This window comes from Rhinolophus hipposideros, assembly GCF_964194185.1.
Source record: "Rhinolophus hipposideros genome assembly, chromosome: 13".
Lineage (NCBI taxonomy): Eukaryota > Metazoa > Chordata > Mammalia > Chiroptera > Rhinolophidae > Rhinolophus > Rhinolophus hipposideros.
In genome coordinates, this window is record NC_138059.1 from 7528693 (window position 1) to 7548564 (window position 19872).

The window sequence follows — 19872 nt, forward strand, 5'->3', positions numbered from 1 at the left end:
TACCATGCTTCCCCGAAAATAAGACCAGGTCTTATGTTAATGTTTGCTCCAAAAGACGCATTAGGGGATGTCATCCTGAAAAATCATGCTAGGGCTTATTTTCGGGGAAACACGGTAGTGCTCTAACCAACTGAGCCATCTGGCCATCCCTCCAGAAGCTCAGTGGCAGCTCGTTGTCTTCATTCTAATTGTGGAGGGCGCAGCTCACTGGCCCATATGGGAATCGAACCAACAACCCTGTTGTTCAGAGCTCGTGCTCTAACCAACTGAGCCATCCTACCACCCCAAGCCCTCTCTTTCTTAACCCTTGTCATTTGCTCTCTTTGTGAGAATGGGTTTTCTGTGTGTAGAATTCGGGGTATAGATCTAAGAAGCAATTATTTGGGAGGAGACAGAACAAGAAAACGTCATACAAATATTGACTCCAGAAGTCTAGTGAAATTCACCATAGGCAACGGAGATGGTGGGATGACACTCAGGTTTCAGGACCCAAACCTGCATAGCACTGGTTCTTAGACTTGACTTCACATTAAAATCAACAGAGGAGCATTTTAGAAATACTGTTGTCTCATGCCAATTCATTTAAAGCAGAATCTATTTTAAGTTCTCAAAACAATTCTCCTGGGCAGCCAATATTAAGACCTACTGACCTAACACCTTGAAAACTCAGCTCTCTACATGCGGCTTGCAAGATCGGTGGGTACAGAATTCCCAAAGGCATTAGATGGAAAGGCTCATTGAACACTGAAAAATACTGTTAAGATTCTGTTTACACAGATTGGGCCTAATAAGATCTTAGGTATATGTGAACCAGGGAGTTATACTGATTTGCCACAGCCTCCCCCTCTGAGAGATGATAAAAGACAGACACAAAGGTAAGATAGAACATTTATATACATGCCTTCCCTCCCTCCCCCAGCCCTGCCTTTGAAGTTCCATTTCTCCGGTATAGCAAGGGACTCCGGTATCCCTTGCTAATTATATGTAATATAGGTAACCTGCTATCATTGGTAATAACCCACAGGAGGTGGAATCAGAGAAAGTAGGATTTCCACTCTGCTCCACACTAAGCTCTGTGATCTTCAGCAAGTCATGTAAAACAGGTACAGAACCTGGCATGTGATTTTAGCAGGAACTTGGCTTTCATGGCCCTCTCTGTGTGATCTCAGGCCAGTACTTAACTTCTCTGAGCCCCACTTTCCTCACTACAGAAAGAGAGATGATAATACGTATGATACGATTCCTTGTGGTTTTCTGTCCCTTTTCCATGAGAGCTTGTGTTCGCATCTGCCAGATGGGCGTAATTCCCCGCACAGATTTCTTCTGAAAATGATCTAGGGCAATGAGTAGGGAGCATTTTGTCAACTGTATGCTAATATCTCCATGTCAGTCACCATCCTTATAAGGGACCCTTCACTGTCATCAGGCTGTCACCACTGTTTGCCATGACGATTTAGAACTAAGGTAAGTGTGACGTGTCACGGCGGGGCTTCTTACATTCTTAAATTCTACAAGTAACTGCCTGCTGCATTCAAGCAGACCAGATTGCGAATTTATCTATGGACCCAAGCCTCTGTCTTAAAAGTGTCGCTGAATGGAGAATTACGCGTGTCCTCAAACCATAGCACAGAGCGTGGAGGGGCATGGAGGGTGTATATCTGAAAGCCAGATTAGCTAATGTTCTTGATCACACGAGGAAACACAAAAGTGACCCAACTGAAATCTTATAGTGTGTGTTTGAGCGGGGGGGATTTACTGCTTACCAGTTATGAGAAGGCATGTTTCTAAATCTCCCTGCCCAGTTTCTTTACTTTAAAATTGGGCTAAAAGCATTACGAACCGTAACAAGTTGGTTTCAAATGAGATAGTGTTTAGAAAGTTCTTAGTCTTCTGTACAATATCCAGTCGGCTTAGGCGTGGGATGGGCCAACATGCAGTAATACAGTCATACCAAGTCCGAACCCTCCATGGTCTGAGATTGTTTGGGTTTATATTCTTTTGCTTTTTAGATGTCTGGTTATTTTTCCTTCCTAGCGATCAATACATATAACAAATGAACTCAGCGTACTTTTCCTTCCAACGAGAGAGTTAGCCCCCAATTCTAAACATGTAATAAGTACCTACTATATACTATGCAGTCTGTTAAATATCATTAATGTGTCCCATCGCTTGATCTTACAGCACCTCACAGAGTAAATGTTACCTTCCTTGTTTTAATGAGGAAACTGAGGCTCAAAGAAGTTAAATATGTCACATAAACAGCGCTATTAAGTGCCTCACTGCTGTCTCCCATTGTTAATTTATCAGTTCAGTTTGCTCAGGGTTGACCTTTTCTTATGAATTTCCAGGCCCTCACTGTGTCCCCAGAGCTCAGCACAATGCACAGCACATGGAAAAAGGGAAGGAAGGAAGGGAGGGAGGGAGTCAGACAAGTCCATGGCACAGTGGTTGAGAGTGGAGTCATGGAGAATTGGATTACAATCCTTTCTCTGCGCAGACACCAGCCATACAGGCTCAAACAAATTCCTGAACCGCCCTGAGCCTTGGATCCCTAGAGCAGCGATCCTCAGCCTCAGCGTCTGAATCAGCTGGGGGTTGTTAAACCAGAGGTGGCTGGGCCCCAGCCTCAGGGGTTCTGACCATTATGTCTAGAGGGGGACAGAGATTACATCTTTCTCACAAGTGCCCAAGTGATGCTAACGCTGTTGGCCTTGGTACCACACTGAGGACCAGCGTCCTGGAGCTTTCGTTCAGTGAGATGATGCATATAAAGTCCTTCGGCCTGTGCTCAGCAAATACCGGGGGTGCCAGAAACATGTAGACAAGTGGATACTTTGGTCAATGCTGCTCAAGCAGTAGTGCGCCGTCATCAGAAGTGTCTGGACGCTGATGGGAATCACTTTGAGCACCTCTTGTCATTGCAGAAGTCAGACATGACTTGTATGCAACTTTTGTTATTGATTTATATTGAGTACTATAATTTGAATAGTTTTTTTCTTTTCTTAAAATGTGTATATGGGTTTTTTTTTGGTCCTCTCCATATGAATTGTGTTTGCAGTATTTACCATATGATACAGATATAAGATCTTAGAAGGACGTTGGAACTTAACTCCTTGTCTCAACCCAGCACTGCCACCGACCACGGACACAACTTTGGGCCATTTATTTAATTGTTGTCTCCAAGGGAGTGTCACACTCTGTAAAATGGGGACGGGAAGGGACGGGAGGGAATGCCTGTCACCTAGAGTTGTTGGAAAAATAGAAATTACATGTGATGATTCGTGGAGCCAGTCATACAGTAATACCTTTGGCTCCAAGATAACATTTATGCAAAATAGTGTTACTAAATTATTAGATCTTTTTTAGTATCATCACTATTATTATTATATATCATTTTATCCTGGCATTTAAAATTATCAGGAAATGTCAGGTTTACCTGACATTCAGTAAACAAGAATACTGCCGGACTCATTTCCTGCAGATGGAAATGTAATCATCAGAGTTTCATCTGCCAATTCCTTACTGCAAAGCTTGACATAGTAGTAAAGACAGAAAGGAACATCTAAACCCCAGTTCCTATTAAAATATTTAAACTTAAATTGATGAGAACTTCAGCAGAAGAATCAATAACAAGTGAAGGCGGGGATATCTTTCACTGTGGGAAACATAATATTTGTTTAGTATATGCAAATATTAGTCCCCATGCGCACTGAGGCAGCATAATAAAATGTAGAAGCCAGAGAAAATACCAAATGGGGTTGATATGTAACTTAAATGTTTTAAAAGAAAATCAGCCATCAGACTTTACGAAACCCTTCCAGAAGTTTCACTTGGCCTGAGAGAAAAAGACAACTTCCTAGCACCTAGCTCTGAACTTGATTAGCGATAGAAGACTGGATATCCATTTAATGGAAGGGCAAATGACTTTTCTGTTTTCCTAAGTCAACACTGCTGATTTCCGATGTGTTAACAAAATTCATCATGAGGATATTTTGTGCTGATTCAGCACATTTCTCGAGGAAGAGGTTTATGTTTCACGTGCTTTTATTTCTAATATCTCACCTTGATATCAGTGACTATATATAAGCATAGTAATTTGGCAAATGTGGAGAATGTGCCTTAAATGATCAGAAATGCATTATTTGTAGTTTTTTGTTTTGTTTTGGTTTTTTTTTTTACATGTCCTTTGCAGTGAATTATTATGTCTACAAGCAGGAATTTAGCAAAATGGGTAAGAAGGGCAAGTAGAGAGAGTACTAAAAGCACAATGCATTTGGAAATGCCACTGTAAAGACATTCAGTGTTTCCTTGGGTATATTGTTTCTCAGATTACAAAGTCACGCAAAATATTCGTTCGTTCGTTCGTTCATTCATTCGTTCAAAGAAGTACTAAGGAAATGACTTCAGAGCTGAATCAGGGAGTAGGAAATTGTCACGTAGACAACATGGGGAGAGCATTCTAGGCAGAGGAAATGTCTTGTTCTGAGTTTAGTAGGCATAAAGTAACACCTTGAATTTGAAGAAATACCAATGACATAATGAGCTGGAGAGACGAGAGAGTACTGTAGTAGAGGAATGTCAGAAAATGAACTTCCAAGACGGGGCGCAGAAAGTGGAGGCCTTAGAGACCTTGCTCAGAACTTAGCCTGTCTCCTAGGAACCTTGAGGAGGCATGGAAGAAACAGCAGTGATATGCTTGCCGTGTCATTTTTTGGAATGCTCCTAATAATTTAAGCACTTGCTTTTATAATACATGCAGTGTGCCATGCACTATTTTTGACTACCTCATGCAATTCAACTCTTATAATGCCACAGTGACCCTAAGAAATGGGTACTCTTGCTTTTCCCGTGTTTTATCGATGAGAAAATGGACTCATAGAAAGGTTAAGGAGCTTGCTCAAGATTTCTCAGCTAACAAGTGGCAGAACTAGGGTTGGCATACCAGCAGTGTGGTCAGAGCCCATGCTTATAACCACCAGGCATGTCTGCTCAGACCACATACATCACAAGAAGTCATGTGACTGAGGTAGACCGTTAGGAGCACAAACTCTTCCCAGAATGGTTTACCATGTGAGATCGCCACGATTCCAGTCTGATCTGTAAGGCCTTCGATGTCATCTGTTGTTTTTCCAAAAAAGAAACTTGACTCGTGGCTGATGACAGCAGGAATGAGTCACTTACCTTGTGAGCATAGGCAGCTGCCAGGCTGCACGTGTCCACAGCTTTGTTCTCTGCTCCTCACCACCTACACGTTTCAGGGCAAATTGCATCTGACAGTGGTTTTCCCAAAAAACCCTCCATCTCTCTAGCTCTGTGGACTTATAAGACCTGCCTTTGGTTTGGAGAAGATTTTAGACAAGTTGGAGAAACAAGGCAAATATATGAAAGGAATGACAGTAAAAGTTCCAAGACACTAAACTTCAGTGTTGCATGATTTTGGACGATTTTGGACGATTGGCTTCAGAAACCCTTACAGAACTTGTTTTTCTAACTAATCAACAGCATTGGAAAAAAAAGAAAAAACACTGATTCCTAAAGGTTGGTGGGATCTGACAGTCATAAGAAAAGCAAAAAGAAGTGCTGAAATGGGGCTGTATTCCATCAGAGGGTGGCGTGCCTTGGGGAGAAGTCAGCTATAGCCTGCTCATTGATTTATGCTTGTATTTCTGCTTTCCTTGATTCTTTCTGCCTTTTCAGGGGCACAGATATTGTCCTTGAGGCTATGTCCTCACAGTGCCCATGTGCAGCCCTCATGTTGGCTTTGCACAGGACAATAAAGTAAAACAGCGATGGCCATTGCCGGCCATGTTGGGAATGTATAACTACCTATGCTTTGTGCACACAGGAGGATTCATATTTCCAAAGCCACGCTGGACTGCCTCAATGGCGACTATAATGTGGAAGAGGGTCACGGGAAAGAGAGGAATGAATTCCTGAGGAAGCATAATATAGAGACCTATCTAATTAAGCAACCTGAGGAGAGTCTGCTGTCCCTGCCTGAAGACATTGTCAAGGAGTCCGTGAGCTCCTCAGACAGGAGAAACAGTGGGGTGACATTCACAGAAGGATCCTGGAGCCCCGAATTGCCCTTCGATAACATAGTGGGGAAACAGAACGTAAGTCCTAGCTTCCTTCTTCCGGTTAGCCAAATGCATGCTCAACCCAGACGCCTCATTTGCCTTTAACCTTTTCTCTGCTGAGCAACATAATGGCCAATGATCAAACATATCTCCGCAGGACAGCAGTAACCTTTGTAGGCAACGTCAAGAAATGCCAAATATACCGAGTGTTCCCAACACCCTTTCCTTTTAATTATTTTTCGACCGAGCTAAAAATAAATGGCATGTGAAGCTGAATTATAATTTTACACACACAAAAAATACTCATGTTGGAAAAGATAAACCAGATGTTATTAAACCAGCAAGAATAAAAGTATATTCTCATGTATTCATCAAGTCCATGAGAATGCCATTTTTTTTGTTTTAGGTTGCTGCAGACTACGACTTCTGAGTTTACCTCTGAAATTTAAAATCAGGAGGGCACTGTTAATGTGGGAATATAAAAGCAACGCGAAGGGGTGCCCAGGGCGGGGCCCAAGCGTTCCGGGGTAATATGCCATTTCAAAGCTGTGCACATAATCCTATTACTGTTTAGTGCAGATTTGCCTCTTCAATGAGGAATAGGGCGGCAAGGTCAATACATCGGGATACACCATCAAGAGCCAAATTATTTTAACAATTATTTCTTCAAATACTGGGATCTCACTAAATCCAATGAGATGCTCAGACTCAGAGAGGCCCCGGAGAACCGAGGCTGATCCAAGAGCACTCAGAGGTGCTCTTAGTATCAGAACATAGGCACAATCACCTGCTCTAATATGGGTTTTCCCTTCCATCATTGAGGTCAAGCACATATAGTTGAATTCATTGTAAGGTAAATGGTGTAACTCCACCGTACTTTCATAAAGGAATAATGTTTAAAAGCCAATCTATACGACTTGCAAACCGTTTCTGATATGCTCTTGAGCCCAGCAAAAGCTGAGAGCAGTACGAAGTAAATCAACCAAACCACGAGTGCCAGGCGCTTTGTGAAGACCGGTGTGGGTTCCTTGTTTCAATGCATGGACCTGAACTCGGTCACTTGTAGATGAGAACAGCCTGTTTTTAACCGCTTAAAGACGGTCAGAATGGAAAAGATTGCATTGCTGAAAGTCTTCTGCAGCTGAGAGATGGACAGGACACGCTGAGGCCAGCTTAACCTCAGTGTCCTTCCAGTTCCGTGTGAAGGAGCTACGGAGCAGTGCATGGCCCAGGTTCCACTGGGAAAGATGCAGGTCGAACCCCGCCTGCATGCCTTAGGTCCTTACTGTTCTTTTGTGAGTGTTTAATTTTCCCCAAAATTACCATGCCCACACAGGCCAGTGCTGATTTCAGTGCCTACTTCTTTCCGTCCCTGAGTTGGTGTGCATAGTACAATTGGCTATTATATAAAACAACACACTTATGTATACTTCCTGGAGTGGGTGCGTGCCCAGCTGACCGTACCCTCTCTGCTTCCTTTGCCTATTTTTAGCTTGAGCCTGGATGCTGCTTATTTAGAGAGGAGACGCGTGCCTCACCCTGAATACCTCTGTAACTCTGTAAAATTCTCTCTCGTTTTTTTGTCTTTTTATTTTTGGTCTTTCCATTTGCAAAACTTTCCACTTAAGTCGATTGTGGAAAATGGGATAATTCCTAACTGATCTAATCTCAGTTGTATCTAACCTTTGTACTAATAATTGGGAACCAAGAAGAGAGAGGTGGAGATGCTTGGTTTTATTCCACGATGGATTGGTCTGATAAAATTGTATAGGAATAGCTGAAATATTTATTTGCTGATTTCCTGAAGATATTAGCAGATGTCATCCGATAGTTATTGTAAAAGATGTCATTATTAGTCAAAGATTATTTTTCTTGGTGTTTAACCATATCATATATTTTTTATGAGGCCTGAGTTTTGCCTGGGTACACCCCATCTGTGCCATCTCCAGCATGAATAATCTCAATTCATGTTGATGTTGTCAGACTTAAGACTCAGTGAATGTGTACTGATATTCGCCAATCAGTGGCGGTAATAACATTTAGGAAATGATTAAGTCAATTAAAATGATCACAAGCTCTCAGAGTTTGCACTGATGTTTAATTCTCGAAGTCAAGAAGCCATATGTGCAATTCTGAGACATAATGTGTGCCTGGAAGAGATCAGCACTGGTCTGGCTGAGACTGAGTTCTGCCAACACTCCCAGTCAGTTCCACGGAAAGCCCAGACCACCTGAGTGTTTGCATGTCACACTTCGTACATACTAATGCTTCACTGGGGATTTTCCAGCTAAATTGGCCAAATGTTTTGGCTTCTATTTATTCATAATGGGTGCTTAGAAATATAGATAGATGATAGATAGATAGATAGATAGATAGATAGATAGATAGATAGATAGATAGATGATAGATAGATAGATATAGATATATTAGTACAAAAAAAAAGCAGTTTATTAGAAGAAAAAGTACACTCCAAAGAGTTTGGAGCGGGCCCCGAGCAAAAGCAAGGCTCAAGAGACCTAGAAATATTTTTAATGACATCAGTAAGCTGTGCCATAATCTGTGCTATATAGACAGCAGATGTTCAGATAGTTCCATTCTCATGTATTCATTCATTCAATAAAGATTAATTGAGCATCTACGACTGGTAATAAAAGAGAAGGCAGGACAGAGGAAAGAAGCACTTCAGAGGTAAAGTCAGCTAGTAGTTTATGTTTCATGAAGATAGAAAGTATATCTGTTTGACTTATCACTGTTTAGACCACACTTAGAATAACACCTGGCAAATAGCAGGGCTTAATTACAGTTTGTTGAATGAATGAACAAATGAATGAATGAGTGAAGTGATGGATGTGGGTGGTAAGGGAGAGGAACCAATCAAGTCTAACTTCTAGGTTTTTTGCTTGGGTGAGAGAGTGGGTAGTGGAACTGCCCGCTGAAATCAGCAATGCTGGAATGGAAGGAGATTGAGCGGGAGACACTAAGAATTCAGTCTGGGACATGAGGTGCCTGGGAAAGGTCTTAGGAGAGATACCCAGAAGGCTACTGAACACACACTTTGAAAGCTCATACGTAAAAGAATTGTACAAAGGATGTAAATCTGGCAGCCCTCAGAATCTGAGTGTTAGTTGAAGCCATGCAAGTGGAAGAGGTCACAGTAGAGAACATGTAAAATAAAACAATAAGAAGGTACAAGAGAGAAAGACCTGGAGGGGACCCCAGATGGGAGGTGAAAGAGAGTAAGAATCCCATGACAGAGACAAAGAGGACGTGAACTGATGTGAAGAGAATTAGGGAATGTGGTATCGTGGAAGCCTGGAGAGCATTTTGAGAAGGAGGAGTTATCAACAATGTCCAATGTAGCCGAGAGGTCCAGGAAGGTAAAGACTGAAACCTACCAACTAGAGTTGGATGGAAGAACATCGTTGGCAAGAGATGGATTTGATGAGGTGGTGAAGTCAGAAGCCAGATTGTCACAGTTGATAAGAGAGCTCTGGATTTCCCGGGAGAACCCCAACTCCTGCCTCCTCCCCACTACCCATCTCAGAAGTCTGTCAGAGGTTTGGAGGAGCAGTTATTGCACTAAGAACTATTTCTGGTCCCTGATGTGAGCCTTCCAGTCCTTTGTCTACACTGAAGGAGTCTTCCTTGGTTTGGAGGTCATGCCTCTTCCCTGCCCCTATAGCTGTGTCCATTTGGGTTAAAATCTCCAGTTCAGCCTAGTCTGGGTTCTGGGGTCCAGTTTGCTCTGAGAAGCCCTCATCACTCATGCTTTGCACCCCTGATTCCCCAGGTGGCAGGAGCTCTAACCTCTGATTTGACGTCTGGCTCCCTGAACCCTGGCTTAGTTACCAGTGAGGCTTCCTATGTTCTGAGGCTTGGAGTGGAATGAAAGTAAGAAAACTAGATGGCAAGAAGTGTATGATCAGAGGTGGACTGCTGACATTTAAGGTTACGAAAGTAGAAGTAGGTAGTTGAAGTAGAGCGAAAGTGAAAAATCGGACATTTCGCAGAGGATGTCCAGAAATTTCCAGGCTAGGTTGTTGGGTGAGTCATCAACACGGTCATTGGATCTCTCCGAATAAAGACAACATTGGGGATGAAAATGAAGACTTAAGAAAAGGCTCTTATACTAAAGATCATATTTTTTCCCTTCTGGTTATATACCATAACTAAAATCTGTTGTGGGCTCGAGCTCTTGTTCATTAAATTATTTAACGGGCATTCAGTGTTCTAGCTGCCAGGGGTCCAATAATGAGAGCACGGATTTGTTCCCTCTCCTCTAGGAGCTTACATTTTAAGGGCATGGAGAATGCAGACAATTAACCACAACCCATAAGTGCTATGAAGGAAATAGAGAGAGATACGTGTATAGGGAGCAGAGAGAATGACTGCACATGGGATCTTCAGAGGCCTCTGAAGATTTGCTTTGACTGCTGAAGGGACCCTGCATGCAAATAACCCAGGGAAGAGCATCGTGTACAGAGGAAACAGCTAGTGCAAAGGCCCTGCAGCAGGAAAAAGTCTGGTGTGTCAGACAAAGAGCCAAAAGGTCCAAGTGGCTAGAGCAGAGTTGAGCAGGGAAGAAAGGGGTAGGAGATGAAGTTAAAGGAGACTAGAGCTTGAGCATGCAAGCCTGGTTGACTTGGGATTTGATTCTAAAGGAAGTGATAGAAAGATTTTAAGCAGGTGAGTGACATGATCTGATTTAGATTTTTAAGAGATCATTTTGGCTGCCTTGCGGAGAAGGGATTGTAAGGGGCAAGAATGGACTTAAGACAAATTGCACCTTAGACTTATGATTTACAAGAGGCTACCAAAGGGTGAAGCTTTGTGTCACTGTGAAATGTGTCGTGTGAGGATATTAATCCTTTTAACTTGATTTTTCTGACAAGTGTTATGCCAAGAAGGTGAGCCGCTCTTTTAGAAGCAAAGCCCCTTTCAGAGTCTCAGATGTGCCTCTCACATATTGTGAAAGGCTCACCATCGTCCACGCAGCGCTTTCACGGGTATCGTGGCGTCAGAATCCAGGCATTTTCCTATTACTCCTGCAGGCCTTTTAGAAGAATCACCTGAGAAAAGTACACATTTGGTACTTCCGTTGTATATATTGTTTCTGCACAAAAGACGGACCTTGGTCATCACTGTTATCATGAAGTCAGTACGTGCACAGTGAATATGGAACACGTAGTTGGATTTTCTGCATTCCACACAACAAGCCAGAAAGCAAATGTGACTCTTTGCAGTGAGTGTAGGTGCATATCCACGCGTCACTAACAGTGGAGAATTTGGGGCCATATTGGGAACATTGCTCACATTCTTTTGATTTAATTTTCATACCAACCTGAAAATGGAAGTGCGATGTGCCTGTTTTCCAAATGAGAAAACTGATTCGTAGAGATGGATTAATTCCCTGAAGGACACGTACCCCGTAAATAACAGAGCTGGAATCAGAATCCAGTTCTGTCTGACTCTCAAAATCATATACTTCCCATCAGTCCACACCTTCTCCTCTTTGCGGCCTGAAGATATAAGCTGGGTTTCTACCCTTGACTTTGTTTTCAGGTCAGTCAGTCTTACGTGTGTGTGTGTGTGTGTGTGTGTGTGTGTGTGTGTGTTCATCTCCTGAAGACGGGTCACTTGCTCACCAGGGATCTTTAGAAATATTTTGTGGAATGCAAACTGAGTGGCTGGCCCTTGTTTTTGTGCATAGAAATGCCCACAAGGAAAAGAACTCTTCAAATTCAAACTCATTTTACTTCTATCATTTGACTTGGGTGAGTCAGTCCTCCAAGATGTTCATACCTTGTCTCATTTATGCAGTCATTCATTTATCAACTACTTAGTGAACACAATTTGCAGGCACTGTTCTGGGTGCCGAGGACAGAGAGAGAAAGGAGCAGGTCGAGCTGCAAAGGAACGCAGTCCGGTGGTGTTACGACCAGGTCAACCGGCCCAGTGTGAACTTGCTGTCATTATAGCAGGGGAGTGTAGAAGAGGGTGGAAATTGGTGGAAGGTATTCGGGGAAGACCTTCCCAAGAAAGTGACTGTTAAGGTGAGACCTACTGACGAGCAGGAGAGGGCCAAGGGTGAGGAGAAAAGCAGGGCCACCGTTTCAGCCTGGTTTCTGCTGCTCAAGACCAAAACACAGTCTTCTCTTTCCCCACGAAGAACTCTGACCTAAAATTCTTACCCCTAAAGACGCCTGCAGTATCAGGCATTGATCTAACAAAGAAGTTATGTTTTCAGAGGTTATAGCTCCTGCAATGAGCTGCCAAACAGCTAATTGTCCATATTCAGCCTTAGTATGCAGGACGCCGCAGGCAATTTTTTCTCATAGGTGATTTATTTTTAACCATTTGAACATCCGATTAAGTTTTGCTGTTGGTTGGATGGGACATGTGCAAGCTCCTGGGGTAGGGAACATGGAGGGCTTTGGACATTTCCCTGAGGTAAATCTGCGCTCTTCCAGTAAGGAAGCTTTTTCTGACAGCAGTGCCCCCCCCCCCTCCGCACTCCTCAGGGCTGTCGTTAGCTCTGACTTGGAACATGGCCTTGGAGTTCAGCCAGGGAGAGCCATTAGAGGGGTCTGGTTTGTCACTCTCTTCAGAAAGGCAAGTGGATTTGAAGCCTTCCCGGGAGCATTGAGTGGATTAGATAGGCAATTTGATCCATTAACTTTGGCTAATCATCCTTCCTACCTCTGCAGTTCCAGGGGTTAGACTATAGTGGAAGATATAAAAGTTGAGTTGCACTTTGGCTCGTGTAGAGTTGCAAATCTGGAAATGTGCATTTCAGTTGGCAGGTGTGAAAGTTGCAGCCTGTGGTGACCGGATGGCCAGGACCTGACAGAAACTTCTAAACTAACCAATGGGACTGACTCTTCTTTCCCAGGGGCTGACTAGCTGTTTGGGCAGTCGTGAAAGAGTGGCCTGAGGAACTAGAACCAATGAATGCATGGCATTTTGAGTGTGTGAAGGTAAATGTGTGATATTTTAAATACGTGAAGATAGGTAGGAAGAGAAAGAGCCAACCCTGGATTTTTTTTTCTGACTTTTTTTATCATATATCATATATATCATATATATATATATACATATATATATATGTATATACGTATATATATATATAAAGAACTTGAATTGTTTTATTCATCTTGGTGCCAATTTTGCCAATGACTGGACTCAGATTCTCATTGTAACATTTCTTCATTGAGCTTCAAGAGGATTTTTCCATCTTTTCTCCACTAAGGATACCTTTTATTGTTTTGATCTGGTGCAATTCATATGTATGAGGGTTTTTCTTTCCAAACAAAACTGTGTGTGGTGTGAGTGAGCCCATTTTTAAAAAAGTGATTGGGCACATGTGTCCTGACCCACCATGGCTGCTGATTTGCACGAGGAAATGAATGATATCACTCTCGGGTGCTTTAATTCCAGCCCAGAGCAAGGACACTTGACATTTTTGTTGGCCTGACCACCCTCATCTTGGCTATGTGTGTGTTTACTTATTTTTACTTCAACGAGGGTCAAAAAGGAATTACAGTGGTGATTCCTCAGGGATGGATGGACCTTTTGAAAGGTCTTCTCACATCTCAAGGATCTCCAAACTACTGTTGTGAATTCTAGGTTATGAACCTCTAGATTCGGTGGTGTCTTCCCACCTTATGGCTTTCGTGTCACCTTTAGTCCCCTAAAGGATCTCTTCACACTGTGCGATGATAAGGGCTTTGTATACGTCATAGGTGCCAGCACCCATTCAGAATTCCATGTCTTGGGAGTACTGAAGCACAGAACTGCCCTTAAATGACAAACTCGGAAGCAGAGCCTGGGGATAGTAATGGCCCAGAAAGGCTAAATTAATGAGGCAATTCCAATAGACAAGTGCATGGTAGAAAAGTCAGGAGAAGAGGGAGTAGAAGCCACAAATCCCAAAGACATAACCATTTGACTGTAACCTGGGTAATTTCTTCTCTCCAGCCCCACCCACCCAATTTTGTCCTTCATAACTGGTGACAAGGAAGAGAGGCTAGATTCTTGAAGGTCAATAATTTGTAGCTCCATTGGAACAAAATGAAGGAAAGCATCAATAACTAAATTTAATTAGCAAATTGTATAATGGGAGTCTGGGAGCAGGCAGACCTGTAGACTTGAAACACCAAACAGGAGCAATTTATCAGCAACTGACTATATAATACAGCAGGCCTTTGAATCACATCGTTGAGCTACCATAGGAACTTAACTCTTCAATTAGCCTATGGTGAATTGGCTTTATTACACCTCATTTCGCCACAGATCAAAAAAACCTATCAAGGATGTGAAGTGAGGACTTACTGTATTTATTTCATAATACTAAATTAAAAGAGTTACTTCAGAATCTTAAAAAAAAGAAACGTTTATGTAATTCTTACATTTAAATGTTCTCCAAATATCTGTTATGAACACACACACACACACACACACACACACTCGTTTTCCCCAGGGCATTGACATTTCTGAAAAATCTGCATTTTGATGTTCACAAGAACACTGAGTAATGTAGGTCCTGATATATGTTTGTTTATTCATTTCTTGACCTGAAATTATTCAGATTGTCATTGGGTCAGTGGGATAGTGGTCACCTCTCCGCCACAGTCGAGGGCATTTCGCACCACACAGCTCAGTGCTCTGAGTACTTTGATTCCCACCCATCTGGTGGCCCTGTAAACAAACCATTAATGTGTCAGCTTCTCTCTCCCCAGCTTATAAGTCACGTCTAGAGCAGGAATATTCCCTCCATCCCTAGGCTCCCCACCCCTCTCTGTCTTTCCACACTAACTCTGAGGTGAGGTCAGTGCTAAAGTCCGCATAGCTGTTCCACGTATTATTATGGATGTGATATTTTGAAAGCTAAAAATTCATTTGGCAGCTTGCCTCTGGTCATATGGCTTCAAAGTGGCCACATCTCGATGGATGTGCCAAGTTCTGTTTTGGCCAGTTCTGCCGAAGTTTATCAACTCTTTCTGATTAAAAATGGCCCAAGTGTGTGATGACTCAGGCTCAATCACATTCTCCAAATGAGATGAGTATCTTTCTGGGGAACTCAGAGGATAATAGTGGAGTAAGGAATCCCAGATTCGCTGAGAGAGGAAGGGTCAAACAGAGCCAGACAAGCTTCTCAGGTGGGACAGAATCAGTGTCAGATGCCACTTGTCCTGGGTTAACCGGGCTCTGAGGTCCTGGGACTAGACCTTGGGGACACAATCTGGAATGCGAGAGATTCCCTCTGTGGGCTCTGAGTCTCCTGAAATTAAAGCCATTAGCCTGAGGAAGAAAACTCTGGGCACTAGAAGATGACTACATAGAAGAATATAAACAGATCTTATTCAGACTTCAGAAACAATTCCACTGGGTACAAGTTATGTCTGGCTCTGTTTGACCCATCCTCTATCAGCGAATCTGGGATTTACAGCACTGTTTTCCTGTGGTGTTCCATGGGACATGTAGAGGTGATTCAAGCCAACAGGGTTTGTGGTCATAAAAGTTTGGAGAATGCAGAGTTTCAAAGGTCTCCTTTCTACAGAACTTACCAGTGTCTTTATTTCAATGACGTGTACTGTGAGACCCCAATAGGAGGATACAAGAAATTTTTCATTCCACAAATACATAGAGTAGCTACTTAGTACCAGGCACTGGGGACAAAGAAATGAACAGAAGTGACAAAGTCCCTTCTCTCAAGGAGAGTGGTAAGGAAACATGGCAGCAAACAAAGCATGAATCCACATTTCCTAAACTGATTGGTTTGCAGAACAATTTTGTAAAGAAACATCCCTTCATTCTTGTGTTCCTTGGAACACAGTTTGGGGGAGGAGTTAACTAGGAGGAACTGCTGATGAAACACAGTGGTAATCTCCCGAGACCCCAACCCTGAAATGGTGTGGGCTGATTTATAATGTCTATGGCAATGCTTTCGAGGGTGTTTTGAGACTGGATTATGTGATCCAGAATTGCTAAGGATGGTTGACTCAACAAAACTACATGTTTCTAGAGAGTGCACCTTCAGCCTAAAATCTTACTGGGAAGAATTGTTTTGCTGACACACAGTGGCTAAGGAATACCAAAGGTTATGGCCATCCATGAAATGATAGGACCCGTAGGGAAAGTAGCTTTCCAGTGTATACATAGATAGAAGACAATTCCCAAAGAAAAGTCTTCTTCTCATAAACCAGATGATGAGCTGAAGAGGGTTCATGACCCCCCCCCATTGCATTCCAATGCAGTTTACAAAAGGACACCCTATCCAGGACCTCTGATGATAATTTTCATGAGAACTCCCAAACTCTCAGGCAAGACCCTATGTTCAGAAACTTGGGTTCAGAAGGGATTCTGGTCCTCGTTTGGGCTTTGATCTGTCTTGAGCACCGACGAGTGAGGGAATAATTTCTGAAATGCCTGAGGAGGGCATGGATCTTGGTAAGGATCAAGCTTGGGGCTGCAGTGTCGTTCTGTGAAGAGACTCATATGAGAGACTAGCTCAGCCCCAAACTTTGGTGTTTCCCAACGTTAACCAATCTGACTTCCCAAATATCTGAAAACACCAGCTAGAGTAAATAAACGTACACATTTATCCTTGTATATAAATATATATTTCAATTATACATTGAACCATAGTCAAATATATGCATTCAATTAGATATATAATTATAATATAATTCAGGTATTCTCATGGCATTTCTCATTTCCTTTGATTTCTTCCATTCATTTTTCCTGCTTTAACCAATGCTTAAGTTGTCTCTGTGAAAGAACAGTCTCAACATTTTGGAGGTCACTTGACGATTGGAATCATACTTGAAAGCTTACACTGTGTTTTAGCATGAACCAAACCTTGCTCACACTGGTGTTATAAATCTTAAAAAGAAAAAGCCACATTCTATCAAAAATAGCTCATCCCAGTAGGACTCTAAATACTCCTTACAAATGAGTTACTGAGAAGATATCAGTGTGTGGCTTTTTGGTGTATGGTTATCCCACTGAAGGTGAACACGTGGTCCAATCTTAGTGGCCGTTACTGATGGGGAGAAGAGGTATCACAGATAATCTCAAACCAAAGTCACCTCCAAAGCCATTCATGCTTTGCAGTGGTGCATTGGGGGGTGAGAACAGATGATTACCTTTCCTGATCCCACCTTGCTTGACTTCTTGAGTTGATGTTCGTCTTCCCTTGAGCATATTATGTCCCAAAGGTATGAGGTACCAGAGAGATTGCTGGTCAAACCGCAGGTATAATTGTCATATGTAATTGACAAAGCAAATGATCAGAAAACAGATCACCAAGCATTCACAACCTGCATAAAATGCTAGGGATATAATTACAAGGAATGCAAATAACTGCTTGGACAAGAAAAGAATTCTGCATCTTAGCATCACTGACATGGTGATGTAAGGGCCCCTTCCCAGATCTTAAGAATCACCTGTCGGCAATGATGAAAGTATTTCAAATTGGAAGAGAGGTGCTTCCAATTTTTTCTGTCATTTGAAGCAGCCACACAGACAGCCAGTAGGATGTTTTGAGGGGTAGAGGGACTCCGAAAAGGAGATTTTCTTGGTCTCTGATTTACAAAACTGGTCAATGGTACAGGCACTCAGGAAGCAACATTTAGTCCTAGTTTCCCGAAGGTCCCCCTACATGTCAATGTTATTCCCTGATGACATTTCACGAGGGCCTATCAATCTGAGAAAAATGAGGGCAAAGCTCATTAAATTAGTTATTCCTTCAATTAAATGCATTCGATGGAGGACTCATCTTTTGTTCTGAGATTGTATCATTCTTGTTGAAAAATATACCCTTTCTTTTATGAAATGGTGTTCACGTTAGAGAGCTGTAATTGTGATCACTGCTGCTGCTACTGTAATTTATGTTAATCAGTCCCAAAAATAGTTTTGAAACTCCCCTCGTCTGTGAAACCCAAAGGTCCAAGAACCACTGAAGGCATGCGAGGCTGGTAGCATGGATAGGCTCAATTTACTCCCAAGAAGGAAAACTGTCAGAAAATAAAACTTACAAAGAGAGATGGAAGCACCTAACTATAAATGTACACAGATATTTATCTGATTTATCTCCTGCTCTTAGACTCCCAGCTCTAAGCACTTGCCAGGGGGCATCTTGGCATCTCTAAGCCAGAATGTTATGTCCAGACAAAGGCAGCTTGAACATCTTTTCCACCCCTGCTCCAAGATTAAAAAAAAAAAAAAAAAGCAAAAACTAAATGTTGTCATTTTCCAAACTGTGTGGAAAGAATTTCCACCCAAGAAGGAATGGGAGATGCAGAGTGGCAGACAGTCCAGTGTGCTTTGCCTTTTGCAATGCTGTTCTAATGCCTTTATTCCCAGGGGCTCAAGCCTTCTGGCCCTGCGTGGATCCTGCTGTTCAATTTTCTGCAACATTGGTCCCTGCTTCCTTCTCCACACCAGCCCTTCTCCTTACCTCTTGTCCTGCCACACCTCCCCCTAACATCTATCTTTTTCTCTGTGGTAGCCTCCTTGGTACTCAGAGCTGAAATTAACTGCTCCAGTGCCCTAAGAGCATATACTTTCTCGTGTTGGCACATGTCACCCCATCCTTTGTCCCAGGGCTGAAGAAGAGGGTTTCAGTCCATTGTACCAGGGCTGAAGCCCTGCTGTGGAATTCTTTAGAGACCTTGAATTTAGGTTACGTTGAGTATGTCCATGAAGGTTTAAATGAAGAGTCCAACAGTACCATAGGAAGAATCCACATGGAATGGGCTGGAAGGCTACGTGAGGTCAAAGCCCCTGACTCTAGCTCTGGGTCTCAAGTCGGAGGACCTGACCCAGCTGCAGATGAGCTGATGGCTCCTAGCTCATTGCACTGAGGCTCACGGACATCTGAGGGGTTCAGGCAGGAGGGCCTGTGAGATGCCGTCTGCTGTCACAGGCTGCTGTCCGATGATTTCATCACCTTAGCTCAGTCTCTCCTGTGAGCTGAGCATCTGGGAGGCTGGCAGAGAAAAGCAGACCCGGCGAGCGTGTAGAGCAGCAGGGAGATTTCGCCGCCCCCCTCTGTAGGGGTATCACATCCTCTACCTCTCCCCAAGGAAATCTCTTGGGGAAGAAGTTGGACATCCCTGTTCCTTTATTCCTCCAGCTCCAATTCCCCCTTTTTTGGGAGGGGGGGGATCATTGCAGCTGTGAGCGAGCACTGCGTTTGGGTAGATGCTCCCAGTTGGTCTTACCACCTGCATTGAATCACCAGGAGACGGGGTGTGTCTTCATCAGCCAGTGCTATTTCTGCAGCCATGCAGGCATACCCAGTGACCCGCCATGGTGGTCACGCCTCTTCACACCTGCTGTTTAACCCTGTGAAAGGCAGGAAGGCTGCAGGTGCTTGCATTTTCTGTTTTTTTATTTTTTTGCCTAATGGAAATTAAACACATATATCTATATGAAAATATAGATATATAATGGTCTATGGGGAAAAAACATTGGGGAAGTGTAAAAATCTAACAGGTCTTTATCAAGTTTAAGGAGCAGATCCTGGCACATTTGGCACATGAGGAATGCTAAAAAAAAAAAAAAAAAAAAAAAAGCAAGCCATGCTTTTTTCTCATGGGTCTCCCAGTCTCTCCACCACCGTTAAAGGAAAGACCACACAAAAATGTGGAATCTACTTGGTTGGAGATGATCATTTCTGTGGGCTTTTCAGATATATTTTACTTTCTGTTATTTGCATTGGTTCGCTTTTCTCATACCAGAGGTGTGCCTGGTAAGAGAAATGATTAACATTTCCAAGCCGGCAGCT

General features: G+C 42.8%; 1 protein-coding gene across 2 annotated transcripts in view; it reads left to right on the plus strand.

Moving 5' to 3' along the window:
* Positions 1-19872, plus strand: part of ADCY8 (adenylate cyclase 8) — a 171613-nt gene that overhangs the window by 82470 nt on the left and 69271 nt on the right. For both annotated transcript variants that reach the window (XM_081070317.1, XM_081070318.1), the window contains exon 7: positions 5846-6116. In XM_081070317.1, the coding sequence (XP_080926443.1) occupies positions 5846-6116 (271 nt within the window). The remainder of the gene's footprint in view (positions 1-5845; positions 6117-19872) is intronic.